At 30.5% G+C, this 14,161-nt stretch overlaps 1 protein-coding gene across 3 annotated transcripts in view; it reads right to left on the minus strand.

Moving 5' to 3' along the window:
• The window catches only part of LOC139488122 (meiosis regulator and mRNA stability factor 1-like), a 37,177-nt gene extending 25,849 nt beyond the window's left edge, over nucleotides 1-11,328 (minus strand). The window contains exons 1-6 of one of the 3 annotated variants that reach the window (XM_071273515.1): nucleotides 11,244-11,328; nucleotides 8,306-8,525; nucleotides 7,801-7,918; nucleotides 7,025-7,197; nucleotides 6,093-6,259; nucleotides 620-714 (exon numbers count right to left, since the gene is read on the minus strand). In XM_071273515.1, coding sequence (XP_071129616.1) covers nucleotides 620-714; nucleotides 6,093-6,259; nucleotides 7,025-7,197; nucleotides 7,801-7,918; nucleotides 8,306-8,503 — 751 coding nt within the window. In that variant the 5' untranslated portion in view covers nucleotides 8,504-8,525; nucleotides 11,244-11,328. Of the gene's footprint in view, nucleotides 1-619; nucleotides 715-6,092; nucleotides 6,260-7,024; nucleotides 7,198-7,800; nucleotides 7,919-8,305; nucleotides 8,526-11,204 lie in introns of all 3 variants that reach the window. The other 2 variants (XM_071273513.1, XM_071273514.1) reach the window with 2 other exon arrangements.
• Nucleotides 11,329-14,161: the final 2,833 nt, after the last annotated feature.

The following is a 14,161-nucleotide window of genomic DNA, read 5'->3' on the forward strand; positions in this document are numbered from 1 at the left end:
TATCATCTAGACCGCTCTTTACAAATCATCTCCCTTGGATAGTTTTTTTGAAATTTTAGTTTCTGCACTTTTACTGGAAAATACAGTCTAAAACTTTACAGACATAACAAAGAAACATAATCTAATATATTCAAGATTATTTTCAACTTTAATCATAATTGTTTGGCTACATTTCTTTCATAGTATCAGTAAAATTTTGTCACAAAATTATATTTGATTGACATTCTATAATTTGGGGATCAGTCACTAAAAAAGTTACAATAGCCTGTTTGGGATATCATAGACCAGGTTGTATATCAATTTAAATTAGCCAAAAATCTCATTTTTCATAGAGCGAAAATATTTTAAAGTGCATTTGTTTTGATCAATCAATATAGGCAACATTTGCACAAAATGCAACTCTTTCAAAGAGATCAATCTCATAAACAATCAGGTATTCAAAAAAGTTTTTATTTTTTCCCCTAAAATCCAAAATAATTATTTTAGCACAGTAAATATATATCAAAATCAGAAATGTAAGCACATGCAAAAAATAATCAGGGTGCACTTGACTAGTAATATGTCTTTTCTATGTTTATAATGGTGAACAAATAACTTATTATATAATAAAAATTCTTACCCTGTTGTTTATCTGTCTTTTGTGGAGATCTAGATGAGATTTCAACTTTTATCTTACTTCCAAAAACATTTTCACCTTCCATTCTGTTTCTTGCTCTGAAAACACATGCACACTTTTCATGATGTCAGGTAATAAAGAATAAGGTTCCACTTCATTGCCTCAGGGGCAAATCAATTTTCATTGGACAATATTTCAACACAGGGACTGGTGACAGTTGCTTATTTACATAACAATTATCATTTCATTATTTTAAATCATCTCACTATGAAATCTAATCAGTTTCATTAAATTAAAATTGATAAATTTGTGTATCTCAATAAATAATAAAAAAAATTACAAAAAAAACCCAAGATAATTTATATGCTATAATGTTTAATTAATCTAAAAAAAATAAAAGTTTTTCTTGATTTTCTTTGCATTAAATGTTTATCAACTTTGCCAATTCAACAATTCTACATGTAAATGTTCATTTTTACTAATTTCCCGAACTTTCATTCTGGACAGACTCAATTACCGGAGCTACCTATTATATTTATTGATAATTTGTTCTCGATCCTGAACATGCCTGAAATATTTGCTGCTGGATGTTTTGCAAACAACAATCAATTAATGTTATATTAAAGTGACAAAATTTTGTAAACTAAATGCTTAGATTCTGACTCATCTCAATGAGATTTTTACAGAAAAAAACTTTTTATAAAAAGCATTTGAAATATACTGTAAGTGTGTTCAACAGCAAACCATAACATCGTAAGTTGCCTAGCAAACTTGAAAAATATCCTAATGATAAAAAGAATGTGCATTGTATCTAGCTTTCATTCATACTCATAGAGTTGGATTATTTAATGTCTCTAAGAACAAACGCCACCCTTTAAAAATTCGCGGGTTCGGATGTATATTAGGTTTGGGATTTTTTTTTTGCCAAAAACATTTTGAAGAGCAGGTAATAATGTATGAAAGAAAATTGAAACAATTAGTGTCATAGTTTTTTTTTGGCGGGATAAGCTGGTTTTTTAGGTCGGTAAGTAGCCTGAGGAAGGCAACATTAAACAATTTAAATTTTCATTTAAAGTCCAAAAATCACATGTTATTCTATTTTATTCCAGTATTTTTCTAAAAACAAACAACAACAAAAGTTCTTGATTGATTAAAAAACTTCTCTGATAACCAAAAACAAAAATGTTTTAAAGGGGAGACAATTCAGATATAAGATATTTGATACAAAAGAATAAACAGTAGATGTTTAATTATTTACTTTAGCAAGAATTCAAAGTCAGAAATTTTTTTCATTTTTATTTTCTGTACAAGAAAAAAATCATCCAAAATGCACAGATTATATATTAGATTTACATATTTTTTGTTCTTATCTGACTGAGTATCAGGATATCCTACCACAAAGTAGGTAACTTGTTGAAAAGATAATAATCCAGTGTCAAAATTCTGTAATATGATAATGGTCTATTTGATGCATATATTATTCTATGGGAGATAACTCAAGAAAATTTTCAGAACATTTAGATAAAAAATTTCTAAACAATGATTATACTAATATAAAAATAAGGAGATATGGTATGATTGCCAATGAGACAACTATCCACCAGAGTTTTAACACCTAATGAATTTACTAAAAAAAATAAAGACTGCTACTGAATATTTTGGTCTTGGCTGTGAATATACTAATATCATAGATATTATGGTCCAAGACCACAATTATTTTGTAGTGCATTTCTTTTAGAACATAAATGAAAATAAAAAAAATCCCACCTGCGCTTTCTCAAAGAAACTTTTACAGTGTGTTGTACTACTTTTGGGACAAATTATATCAAAATTATAGAAAACTTCATCGTCTCTAACTCAAATATGGACAATTTTATGTTTAGGGCGTCTTGAAATCTTTTGACAGCTTCTGAAGTACTAATTTTCAACCTTTTTCAGCTGGACCAAATCACTACTTTCCTTTAAAATTCTGGACCCAAATTTTTTTTACAGTGAGAAATAAATTTGGAAGGGGTATAAAAATTAATGGCAAGTAACCAACTGTCAACACTAGGGACTATATTCGTGAACAACGAAAATCAAGGGACGACAATTGTGGTCTCGGACCTAATAGGATAGAAAGAGTTGACAAATCTTAAAAAAACTTAGTATGACCAAAGCTTAATAAATTTTAACACTGCTTACAAAGTTTCATAACAATAGGATGTATATTATAGACAATAACTTAAGTTCTATAGTGAATCTATACTCATCTTTGCGTGTAAAATTTTGACGTTAAAATTGAAAAATTTCAACTATCAACATTTGGGGCTTTAAAAATCAAAATTTTGCAAAAAAATACTTTTTAAATGCCTTAATATATAACTTATCATGTACTAAAAGCAATAGAGTACTCATTTGATTTATCAGACTTGGCATAATTATTCAAAAGTCAAATTTATATGAGCCTGCACCTAAAAATTAAGGTTTTTCAATGAAGGGGGGCCTTACATGAAGATGTAATATTTTCCAGCAATTTTAAATTTGTTAAGCTTTTTGGTTATAAATAATCCTTACATATGTTTTGAAAGTACTTTAAATGGAAAGAAAAGTTACAAACAACATATCATATTAGTTTAAAAGGGTCTTAGGCCATGTAAGACTGGAAAAAATTTAGGGTCAATTTAGGCCGTGCCACATATTTACATTAAAAAATGCATATTGAGGCTATAAGAAATTAAAAAATTGTGTCTTTTTTATCATTTCTATACTCATGTGACATGATACAACAAATCTGAGCACAAAAAGACTCTTGCAATTAACTTTTCTTACAAACAGTATGGTCTGATACAAAGATTTTGGGCGATATCTTTTTGCGCCAAAAAGTAACTCATTTGCGCCACAACTTAATTGCGCCAATACTTCTTTTGCGCCACATAATTTTCAAAACTATAGGTATCATTTGCGCCAATGAAATAATCATCTAATTGCGCCAATTTTATTTATTTTTATTTATATATAACAATTAAATGATTGACTTCCATCCTCCTATTTTTGGGCTTGGGTCCGGCAGTTTACCGACTGGCGGAGTTTAAGTCATTTTAATAACGAAATGTATGCTGAATTAAAACGTTCACCCGTATATATATACAGTTAAAACCATATAAAATGTCTCTGTTCATCATTGAATTAAAGGCTGGTTTTTGTAGTTGAGAAAAGACACATATTCCTTTCTGCTTACTTCTCTACTCATTAGTTCTTTACAATTCAGACTCTAGTTTTTGAATGGTATATCAGACATCTTGACTTGTGAAAAAATATTCTTTTACTAAACAATTTATTTTTTGGTGAGTTTTCTTAAATTTGATAAGTGTTCAGTGGAAAGGTTAATTATAATACATGTATGATATAGGTAAAAAATATTTACAGGTAAATCTGGCGCAATTTCATTTCATTTATTGGCGCAATTAATACCATCAAAATAAAAGACAGTGGCGCAATTAATACCTTTTCAAAACTGCAATTGGCGCAAATTGATTCTGCCCAAGATTTTTGCCTTTTTAGGGAAAAACTTGCATGCAATTTATTCTCAACAGGCTTATATTTAAAGCACTTGCTATCTACTTGGTACTAATTTTCAACCTTTTTCAGCTGGACCAAATCACTACTTTCCTTTAAAATTCTGGACCCAAATTTGTTTACAGTGTAATTTCACCCCCCTACTTGCAATTTTAGGCATTAAACCTGGAGTAATAAATTTGGAAGGGGTATAAAATTAATGGCAAGTAACCAACTGTCAACACTAGGGACTATATTCGTGAACAACGAAAATCAAGGGATAACAATTGTGGTCTCAGACCTAATAGGGTATGCGTATACTGCATTTAGATCTAAGAACTTCTGCTTATGGAACTAGCATCTTTGTAACAAGATATCTTCTTGGCTTGCCTGTGGTGCTCAACTGAATCAATGAGCATTTTCAAAGTTGAAGACAAGATTTATCCAACGACTAAGATCTTATACCACTGATCAATTTTAACATTGCTTTATCTGTTAAAATATTCAAGATTAGAAATTTGAAAAGAAAGGTTATAAATATTTGCCTTTTAAAGGGTAATAAATCAATAGGAGTCAACAAACAATTTTGGCCATGTTGACATATTTTATAGATCTTGCTGATTAATTTTGCCATCTGCAGTTTCTACCTTCATTTATCTTAAATAGATTTCAGAATAATAGTCACAAATGCATAAAATTGGTCAAATTAAATCTTTCATAGCAATGAATCTTCTTTTTCTAAGCAATATAAATTTTGGACATGCTATTGACTATTGTATTTGTAGATCTTGAGTTGCTGTTCATTTTGACATATAAAGTTCCTTTCTTCATTTTATAAATTTCAAGATAAATGCAAAAAAGTTTTATGCAAATTTGTTCTAGTCTTTTTGAGTTAATGTCCAACATGTAGATGACAGACCAATGGCCAGCTGGACAGACGAAAAACAGTGTACCATAACACGTCCCGTAAACAGGCATATAAAAATTAATTTTGCAATGCATCACCACACACTTATGTGAAAAAAACACATAAAGGAATCAAATTTTGTCAACCTTTTTGCACATATCTAGCATGTCTACTAGCAATAGAGTTGTCAAATGAATTCAATTAATTCAATGTTTACAGTATACAAGACTAAGAAATAATGTTAACTTAACAATTATTGTATGTTAATTAACAGAACAACTTCTGGTTTGATTATATTTAACTTTTCATGTTGGAAAACTAAAATTTTGATTCAACTTGTCCAACGCCTACTTTAACTTGTCTTGGACAATCAGACTATTGAAAAAACAGGAATGCTGAGTCCTAAAAAATTGACTTTTATTAATCTCTTAAAGTCCTATAACTCTAAAATAACAAATAATAGAATTTTCAAAATCCAATATATTTTCTTTTCATCAAATTCAACAATAATGAAAAGTTTCCAGTAAATCAGTCTAAGCATACTTAAGTTTGGTGCAACTTTAAGTTTTCAAAATCAATATTGAGCTTAAGCAATTTTATAATTAAAAGCAAGAAAGTGTGTCCATAGGCATGATAGGAAACCATGCTATGCTCACACTATCGAATTTTAATTGAACTGTAAAATCTTGGTAAAAAATCTAATTTTGAATATATCTTAAATAAATCACATCACAATAAATATGTGTTTTTAAAAGTTTCAAGTAAAGGTGACAACAACTTTATGGATAAAGCAAGTCTTGGTTATAAATGAAAGAGTTTGGTAATTTTAAAGGGGAATGGGTAGGAGCCAGGAAAACGACAAATAAATGCAATACTGTCTTACATCAATTCATGTCTAGATTAAAAATTCCTCTAAAGAATGTATGACATGTTGTGAAAAAGGTCCTGGACACATACACTGATTTCTACAATAACTTGATCTGCCATTTGAAAGAAAATAACAAATGTAAAACAATTGCATAAAACTATTACCTGTTGGCATCTGTAAAACTTTGAAATCTAACAACAGAAACATCTTCCTTCACACAAATCACTTTTCCACCACAATTAGTTGACAGCTGTTGAAATCGATTCTGCAATCTCTTCTTCTTTATCTTTGGACCATATCCTCTGATCTCTAAATCAGTAGGTTCATCTTTCTAAAAAAAAAAATAATTAATAAATTGTTACATATTTTTTCATTAGTGTTTTCTGTCTATTTTAAGTATCAAATCAAGTTAAGATTGACAAAAAAGGAGATTGATGGAGACAAAATAAGTAATATGTTCTTGTAGAAGTAAATTTGAGAGATTTTAAGTTTATTTTCAATGTTTGAATTATCTCCCTTATGCTTCTTCAAAAGTTTACCCTAAACAAGTAATTTTGTATACAACCCATTTAATTCTCATCTTTTGATAAGTGAAAACATCTCTCAAACTCTTTATTCATGGTTTGCTACTATTTTGTTATTTAATAGAGTTCAAGCAATTATCTCAAGAATTTAAACAAAGAAATCTTCTGAACAAAGATATTTAAAAGTAACTGTATGAGTGCATCAAATTATGGATTTTATCATTTTCTGTAACCTTACACCATCACACAATATCAAAAACAAAGGCATAATATGCTACTATATCAACACTCAATAATGATATTATGATGTTTTCATTTTAAAACTCCATAATAAAAATCCAATTCCTTTAAAGGATACCAGAACAATATCATAAGATACAAGCACTATTCTCAGAGCACAATTTTTTTACTTAAAGTGATCGATCAAGATATAGTCTATAGAACCAATACCATGTCTAATAACCACATCACAATGCATTCCAGTTGGAAAATTCTTTAAAAATCAACATTCAAAACATGGACTTGAACTTTGACCAAACTTTTCTTGTTATGTATTTTATGTGGATACATACCAAGTCAACAGATTTCTCACACTGCTGCATCTTCCTGGTAAGGTCATCATATAGGACAGTTCTGTTGGCACATGCTGTCAGAGAATTGTGCACTTCTTTGTTGTGTACTAATATAACATTTAAATTCTTCCTGTGTCTTAAATCTGACAAATCTGAGGAAAAATTCACATCACCTGCACAAATAATATATAATACTATAGCAGTCATCAGACAACATCTGGACATTGTGTGATATTCTAGAATATGTTTTTGCATTATTATGAATTTCCCCACTAATTTCTGCCATAAGTACTTTGTGGAAGGTAACAGGGAGCATCAAGACGAGTTAAGACTCCTGAAGGAAATTGAAACACGCCAGCAATTGAAATAAGAGATTTAATTTTGTGTCTATAAAAAGCAACAACAAATAAAGATTAATAAACTCAAGCCTTTATATGTATTTAATAAATTCATAATTCATTTGTTATACCTTACACTATTTAACTTGAGCATGTTGAGGTCTTCATATAATTCAAATAATATTTGACAGTGAATAAAAGAGTAAAAGATAAACTGATTTTTTTACAACAGATTTTAAGTGTTTTTCCACAAGCATAAAAAAATGTCAGTTATTTATTATTAGAATCCCTTATAGTGATTATCGAGGTACAATGAGCAAAAAATGACATTCAAATGATTTCACCAAATAATAATCTTTAATTGCAAGTGCAACAAATGGTAAACAAACTAAAAACAAAAGCAAATAAACATGTCGAACAGATTCAGAAATTTCTTACTTGACAGAAGTAAAACAGTTGCTGGACTGGAATAAACATCTGCAAATCTTCTGAGACTTTGTCTTAACTTGTCATCTGCAGCATTCTTGCTCGTAGCATTTACATGAACCACGGTCACCTAAAATACATTCTTTAATTGATATTCAATCTGAAACAACTATTCTTATACTGATCGTTGCAGAAATTTTTATTTTTTTTCATGCGTTAGTTGGGCATGTTGTGGCTGAAATTGACATTTGGCAGCATGACTCATGAGTATGAACTAAGAAAACAAGAAACAAAAGAGAAAACAGTGAGCAGTAAATAAACAGTGATAAGGCTTATTCATATAACAACAGCCAAAAGCTCATATATATTTATAGATGGAAAATTACCCATAGATTCCTTATAATTTTTGGTTTGTTATGTTGATGGGTTTCTATCTCTATTGATTTATACTTCACATCTCATTTTATTCATAATTAAGTACTAGGTACCAAAGATAATCTTCTTTTTGTTTAACAACCTGAGCAGCATTTAATTCTTGTATAACATCTTTCCTCTCTTTAACTGTATCACACACACACACAAACTCAGCTTCTTTGTGTCCATCAAAGAATGTATGTCTAATTGTCTGTACAATGCGAAAAGCAGACTTCTTCTTTGGTATACTTATATTCTCTATATCCCAGAATACTCCAATTGGTATCAATCCATCACACATAATACTCAACCAATACTCTCATCTATAAAGAATTGAAAGAAGCATATTAAGAGCCATTTACTATTCTTTACGGTGAATTCATTCATTTTTGTAGGTATCAATGTTTGTGAATTTAAGAAAAAATGTTTTTTCCATGGATAATTGATTTTGCAGTTTTGTCAAAGTCAGAATACTAGCGGAATAGCCTATAGAAAAGTGCATTTTGCCAAGCATTGAAATTTGAGGTTAACCTCTATCAATAAAAAGTAATATGAATCCACAGTAATTACTTATAGAACTCTGCACCTTGAATTTCAATGTTTATAATTTCCAAAAAAATTTGGTAACCAACTCAAAATATTTTGTCTTAAAGTCAATACTTGGCTTAAATCAGTGTCAGACATAAGCTATAACCCTAGGAAAACAAGGTTTCTTCATATTTTGTTCAGTATATGAATTAGTATATCCAATTTTAGTAAAAACAAGAGCATTGTCATTGTGAAAGATGTCAAAGTCTTTAATTCCTTGAAAGCTTTCTTTTAGAGGTTATTTTTTCTGTCGGTTTTTAGTTTCCCTAAGGTTTGGTTTAGCAATTGTGTCATTTTTTTTCCAAATATATGGAGTAATTCATGTTTGACCAACTATTTAATTCATATACCATGAGCCTTAACCATTTATTGTTGATGAGTTTGTGCTAATAAAATATTTGTATTTGTATTTGTTTAAAAATTTATATAATATATTGCATTTTGGGAACTAAAAATATGCAAATGACATGATTTCAAATTTGTTTTTCATCAGTATTAATGACTACATGCTCTGGGAATGTGAAAACTTCAATTCCTATATATTCTTATGAATAGTCTTTACAAAATGGGCTTAGTACTGCATTTTGTGAGCTACTGTTTGGAGTTTGATGTTCTTTTTTTTTACTCTGAGGAAACATGAGTCAAAGTTATGTTTAAAATCAAAAAAGGAAATCAGTTGTCCTCTCAAGCTGGCACATTTTTTCTTTGCTGTAAGGTTGTTTTTCATTTTGCTTCTCATAAAGAAGTTTGTTTCCAATTTGTATGTTTGCATGATGATCTGGGATCTCCAAAAGATAAAATAAAAATGCCTGGTCAATATTTACAGTTGTCTACGACACCTGACCATTATAGGAAGATGATGATGAAGAGTAAAACAATCAAGAACTCCATGTGTGGCAAGAAGATTGAATTCTTGACACTTTTGCACCTGGCATAGTCAAATCAGCAACAGATTAATTCCACACATCAAGTTTTTTATTTCAGAACCCATTGTTTCAATACAAGATACAAAACAGCTTTGCGAGTAAACTATTCTATTTTTTTTTCATCTTGTTTATTATTTTCACAAATATATATACACAGTACACTTATACTTTATATAAAAAATACATTAAACTTTGTATAAAAGTAACACCTAACATCCATGCAGTTCAATATCCATCAGAATTCCTATAGAAAAAAAATCTTACAGGGTAGACTCTGTATGCATACTATTACTTTTACTTATTGTGACTTGGATGGAGAGTAACATCTCATTGGCACTCATATCTCATCTTCTTAACTATTATAGTATTTTATTGTAACTATTAAAATAATGATATAATGATGCTAGTACCAAATATCCATTCACCAATATTCATTTAGGCCACATTCACCCTGACTATACTACCAGTTCATGGATTGCTGTTAATTTTTTTTTATTTAATACAGAATAGAAATGTCAAACGGGGAATGTCCAACATTTCATCAAGAGACAACAAATTTAAAGAGCAGAAAACAGGCCAAGTACCTTCAATGCAGTGAGAAATCTGGCATCCTGAGGTGGGCTTCAGTTGTCCCCTTAAATATATCTTAATCAATCACCAATATCAAAGTCAAACCATTTAATGCACCTTATCACTATTTGTCTCCCATTACTGGACAAATGCTGGACATCACATATGTTCCTGTAAAATTTTGATGTCATAATACTAGAAAATATCTTATTAAGTTATTGTTGTATGACATCAAAAGTTCAAGGGGAACAGATTTTCAAATAGCGATAAGGTACATATCATGAGAAATTCTTGTAAACCAATACTAAAAGTCTATAATGCAAAAAGTGATTCATGTGTTATTGTGTTTGAGAGTTCACAAGAGTTCAATACTTATTTTTACGAGGGTAGTAATGCCCTTTACCGTCAGACGTCAAACGGTCATTTTCGACTACCATTAGCGTCAAATTGATTAAAATTTTATCGTGATTCGTCAAAATATCCTTACCGTGATTCTTCAGAGGTCACAATAATTATCATTACCCTTAATTTTGGAAAAAATTAAACGTGATTCTTCAAAATCAATCGGTGTCTAAAAGAAAGTGCACATTCTACCGACATGCACCAATAATTACCGTTAACGTCATTTGGCAAGAAATGTTACCGTTATTTGTCACATGAAGGTACCCCCATTAGGCACTACCACCCTCTTTAACATCTATAGATTCTAATTTTCATGTCATAATTTCTTTTTTTGAAATCTATAATGCTTTTATAATATTAAATAAAAATAAAAGCATCCCATACCCAAAGGCAAAGAGATATAAAACTTAAAACTTTAAATGCATTTCAAACTTTTAGTGCTGTGAGAAGAATAAAAAAAGGAATGCCTTCATTCTTATCTGATAAAGTGATGTGAATTTTTTAAATCTTTAGTACTTTACATATGAAATGTTGACTCTTGAAATAACTTTTTACCGGATATTTTGTTTTCGTCTGCTTCGGACACAAACTTCCGGATCAGCCGATGTTCGATTCGTGTTTTAATTTTATATAGCCCACAGCATCTTTTTTTCGCCTTTGAACAGTAAAGAAAAATGTTACTAAATAGATATTTACTTAAATAAACGCATGACAGTCAATTATTTAATCTAGTATTTGTTTGCCGAATGTCTAGGACCATTAAACTTTACTAATAAAAAAAATCGTCAACAAGTTCTCTCCCCTTAGTTTCACTTTCAGCGGCCATTTTTAACACAGTTCAGCCATGGCAGAAGAATATGATGATTTTGAAAGACAGCTAGCCGAAAACAGAGGTGTTTATTTGTTTAACTAACCCTTAAAATAAAAACTAGAGCAACTGACAAAGTTACATACATCCATTTTGCAAGTAAAAATTTGTGACAAGCGAGGGTTTAGGACATGACAAAAAAGAACACTTTGGCTTTGGTGCGTGTATAGATTTTTTTCGATAACGTAACGCGTTCTTTGATTCTTATTCGTCAGGGTAACAATTTAGTCCAAATGGAGCAGAAGTGTTATCTTTATTTATAAATAATATGTTGCTATTTCGATGATACTGCTGTTCAGAGCTTGAGTAGAGGACAGTGCTGATTTGATTTAAAGGAAGAGAGATGATTCGGCCATGAAGTAAACTTAATTTCAGTCATACATTATTAAAAGAGATTTTTGTTGTTCATCATGTTCACATTCTTTCATTTATTTATTATTCACCCTCGTCCTTGATAACTGAAAAAAAATCACTTTATTACTCTCATGATTTTTCGTCGTAATGTTTTACAAAAATGAAAACAACAATGAGCATCCATACTGCATAGTCGGCTATAAAACTTTAAAGGCCACAGAAATGGACTGTTTTTCTTGCTACTTATATAATTAGTCTACAGTGGTCAATCCAGAAATTTTTGTAAGTTGGGGAACTGCCTAAGAAGGGGGTGCTCCAGTCATTCGTCAGTAATAACCTATATAATCAACCAAATTTTTTTCTGGTCCTTTTTAAATCGGACTCTGCTCTGCATGACACCAATGATGTATAGAAGTAGTTACACATCCTTGAGGCTTGATCATACAAGTTTATCTTTATTTAGAAAGTCTACATTACATATAAAGATATATTTACCTACCTCTTATTTTATAAAATGAATGTATTATTCAAAACATTGATAGAACCAAAAAAAAGTATAATGGGCCAAAATGAACTAGTTAATGACCTAAACCACATTAAGCTGAACAGGTTTTTTGCCGAAACGTTGCAAAAGCTATAAATTTTAAACTGTCATTTGGAATTCTTTTAACCCTTTCAACGCTACACAAAAAAAGAGAAAAATGGCTGCTGCTGCTGCATTTTTTTTGTGTTTATTCATTAGAACAGTATATTTCTTTTCAGACTGCTGTATCTTTTTTATTATAAGAGATACAGAAAAAGTTATTGCATGAAAAATGCTCAGGAGAGTATGAACTGTAATGTTAGGCAGTTATTTCAGTAAAATTTGTATCAGGTTACCTGCATTTTCAGGTAATTAACAGGTAAAAGGTGTAATTTATTACATTTGTGTTGAATTTTGAATAAAAACTACTTTTAGTCTTCATCTATTTTGTTTTTTTATCTGCCATATAATAAAGAAGACACCAATTGCTCGATTCCGTAGCGTATTGCACCATACATAACGTATTATGTTATCATGGCACAAATCAGTGGCTCCGTCCTCAAAATTTTCAGTCAATCTCTGTTTTCCCCCCTTTTTCTACGACTCGTAATGATCGATCAAATCATATTTTCCACACGAATTGAATGTAATAAACACATTGAGATAACAAGAAACCTTTTAACTAATCCTAGTCATCAGTTTTGCCATAGAAATGCTGAAATATTTCCATATTTACAGCTTCCTTTCCGATTTCCGCCATTTGCATTTGTCAAAATATTTGTTTTTATTTTCCTTCAATTTTCCTTCTACTGCATGATTTTACAATAAAAAATGCCGGGATTTCAAGCGCAAATGAGACCTTGCATATCCTAGATTCATACAAGGAAAAATTAGAGAGGACCCGAATGAAAACCGAATGGTTTAAGAGTCCTTATGAAAAATCCGTTGTCATCGCGGCATATGCCGCGAATAGCAGTGGCGGACGGCGTATGTCATCGCGACATATGCCGTGTATAGCGTTGAAAGGGTTAAGACTTTTCTAAAAATTGTCAAATCATGATCTTGTGCATTGCATTCTGCTGCCTTTGTGAGTTATGTTTTACAGTTTTCGAGCTTAATTAATTGTTTCTCTCCTGGTATTCTGGCATTCCTTCACTATATAATATAAGGAGATAATGTATTATTGCCATTTGAGATAATAATCCATCAGATACCAAATGAAATAGAGTTTAGTTACTAAATCTCATCTGGTCAGAGTTCGCGAAAACTTGTTTTGACCCGTTGGCCATGGGACCGATAAAGCAAGATCAATAAAAGTCAGTCCTACAAAATTTTAGCCAGTCCTAAAAAATCTGTCAATTTTATCCTAAAATAAAAATAAAATATTTTATCTAAAATAACTTTATTATTGTTAGTTTGATTTTTCACAGCCACCGGCAAATAAACAATGAATAACTGATTCTTATCTTCTGATTGTTCTTATTTAAAGTCATCTTCACTATCCATTTCATCATCTGAATCAATTTCTCAGTATTTGTTATCTCCACCAAAGGGTTCAATCATCGATTGTTTGCCTGGGATGGCTTAATGAACAAATTTAGCAGGCCACATGTAGATTGGCGCTTTCGTTTCCGTAGGTTTCCGTTTGTTTATAATAGGAAACCAGTACCGGAAATTACCAGCAGGTACATCTGATGACCGAGGTAAATATGTATTGCAGTGTAACTA

Source organism: Mytilus edulis, chromosome 9 (genome assembly GCF_963676685.1).
Source record: "Mytilus edulis chromosome 9, xbMytEdul2.2, whole genome shotgun sequence".
Lineage (NCBI taxonomy): Eukaryota > Metazoa > Mollusca > Bivalvia > Mytilida > Mytilidae > Mytilus > Mytilus edulis.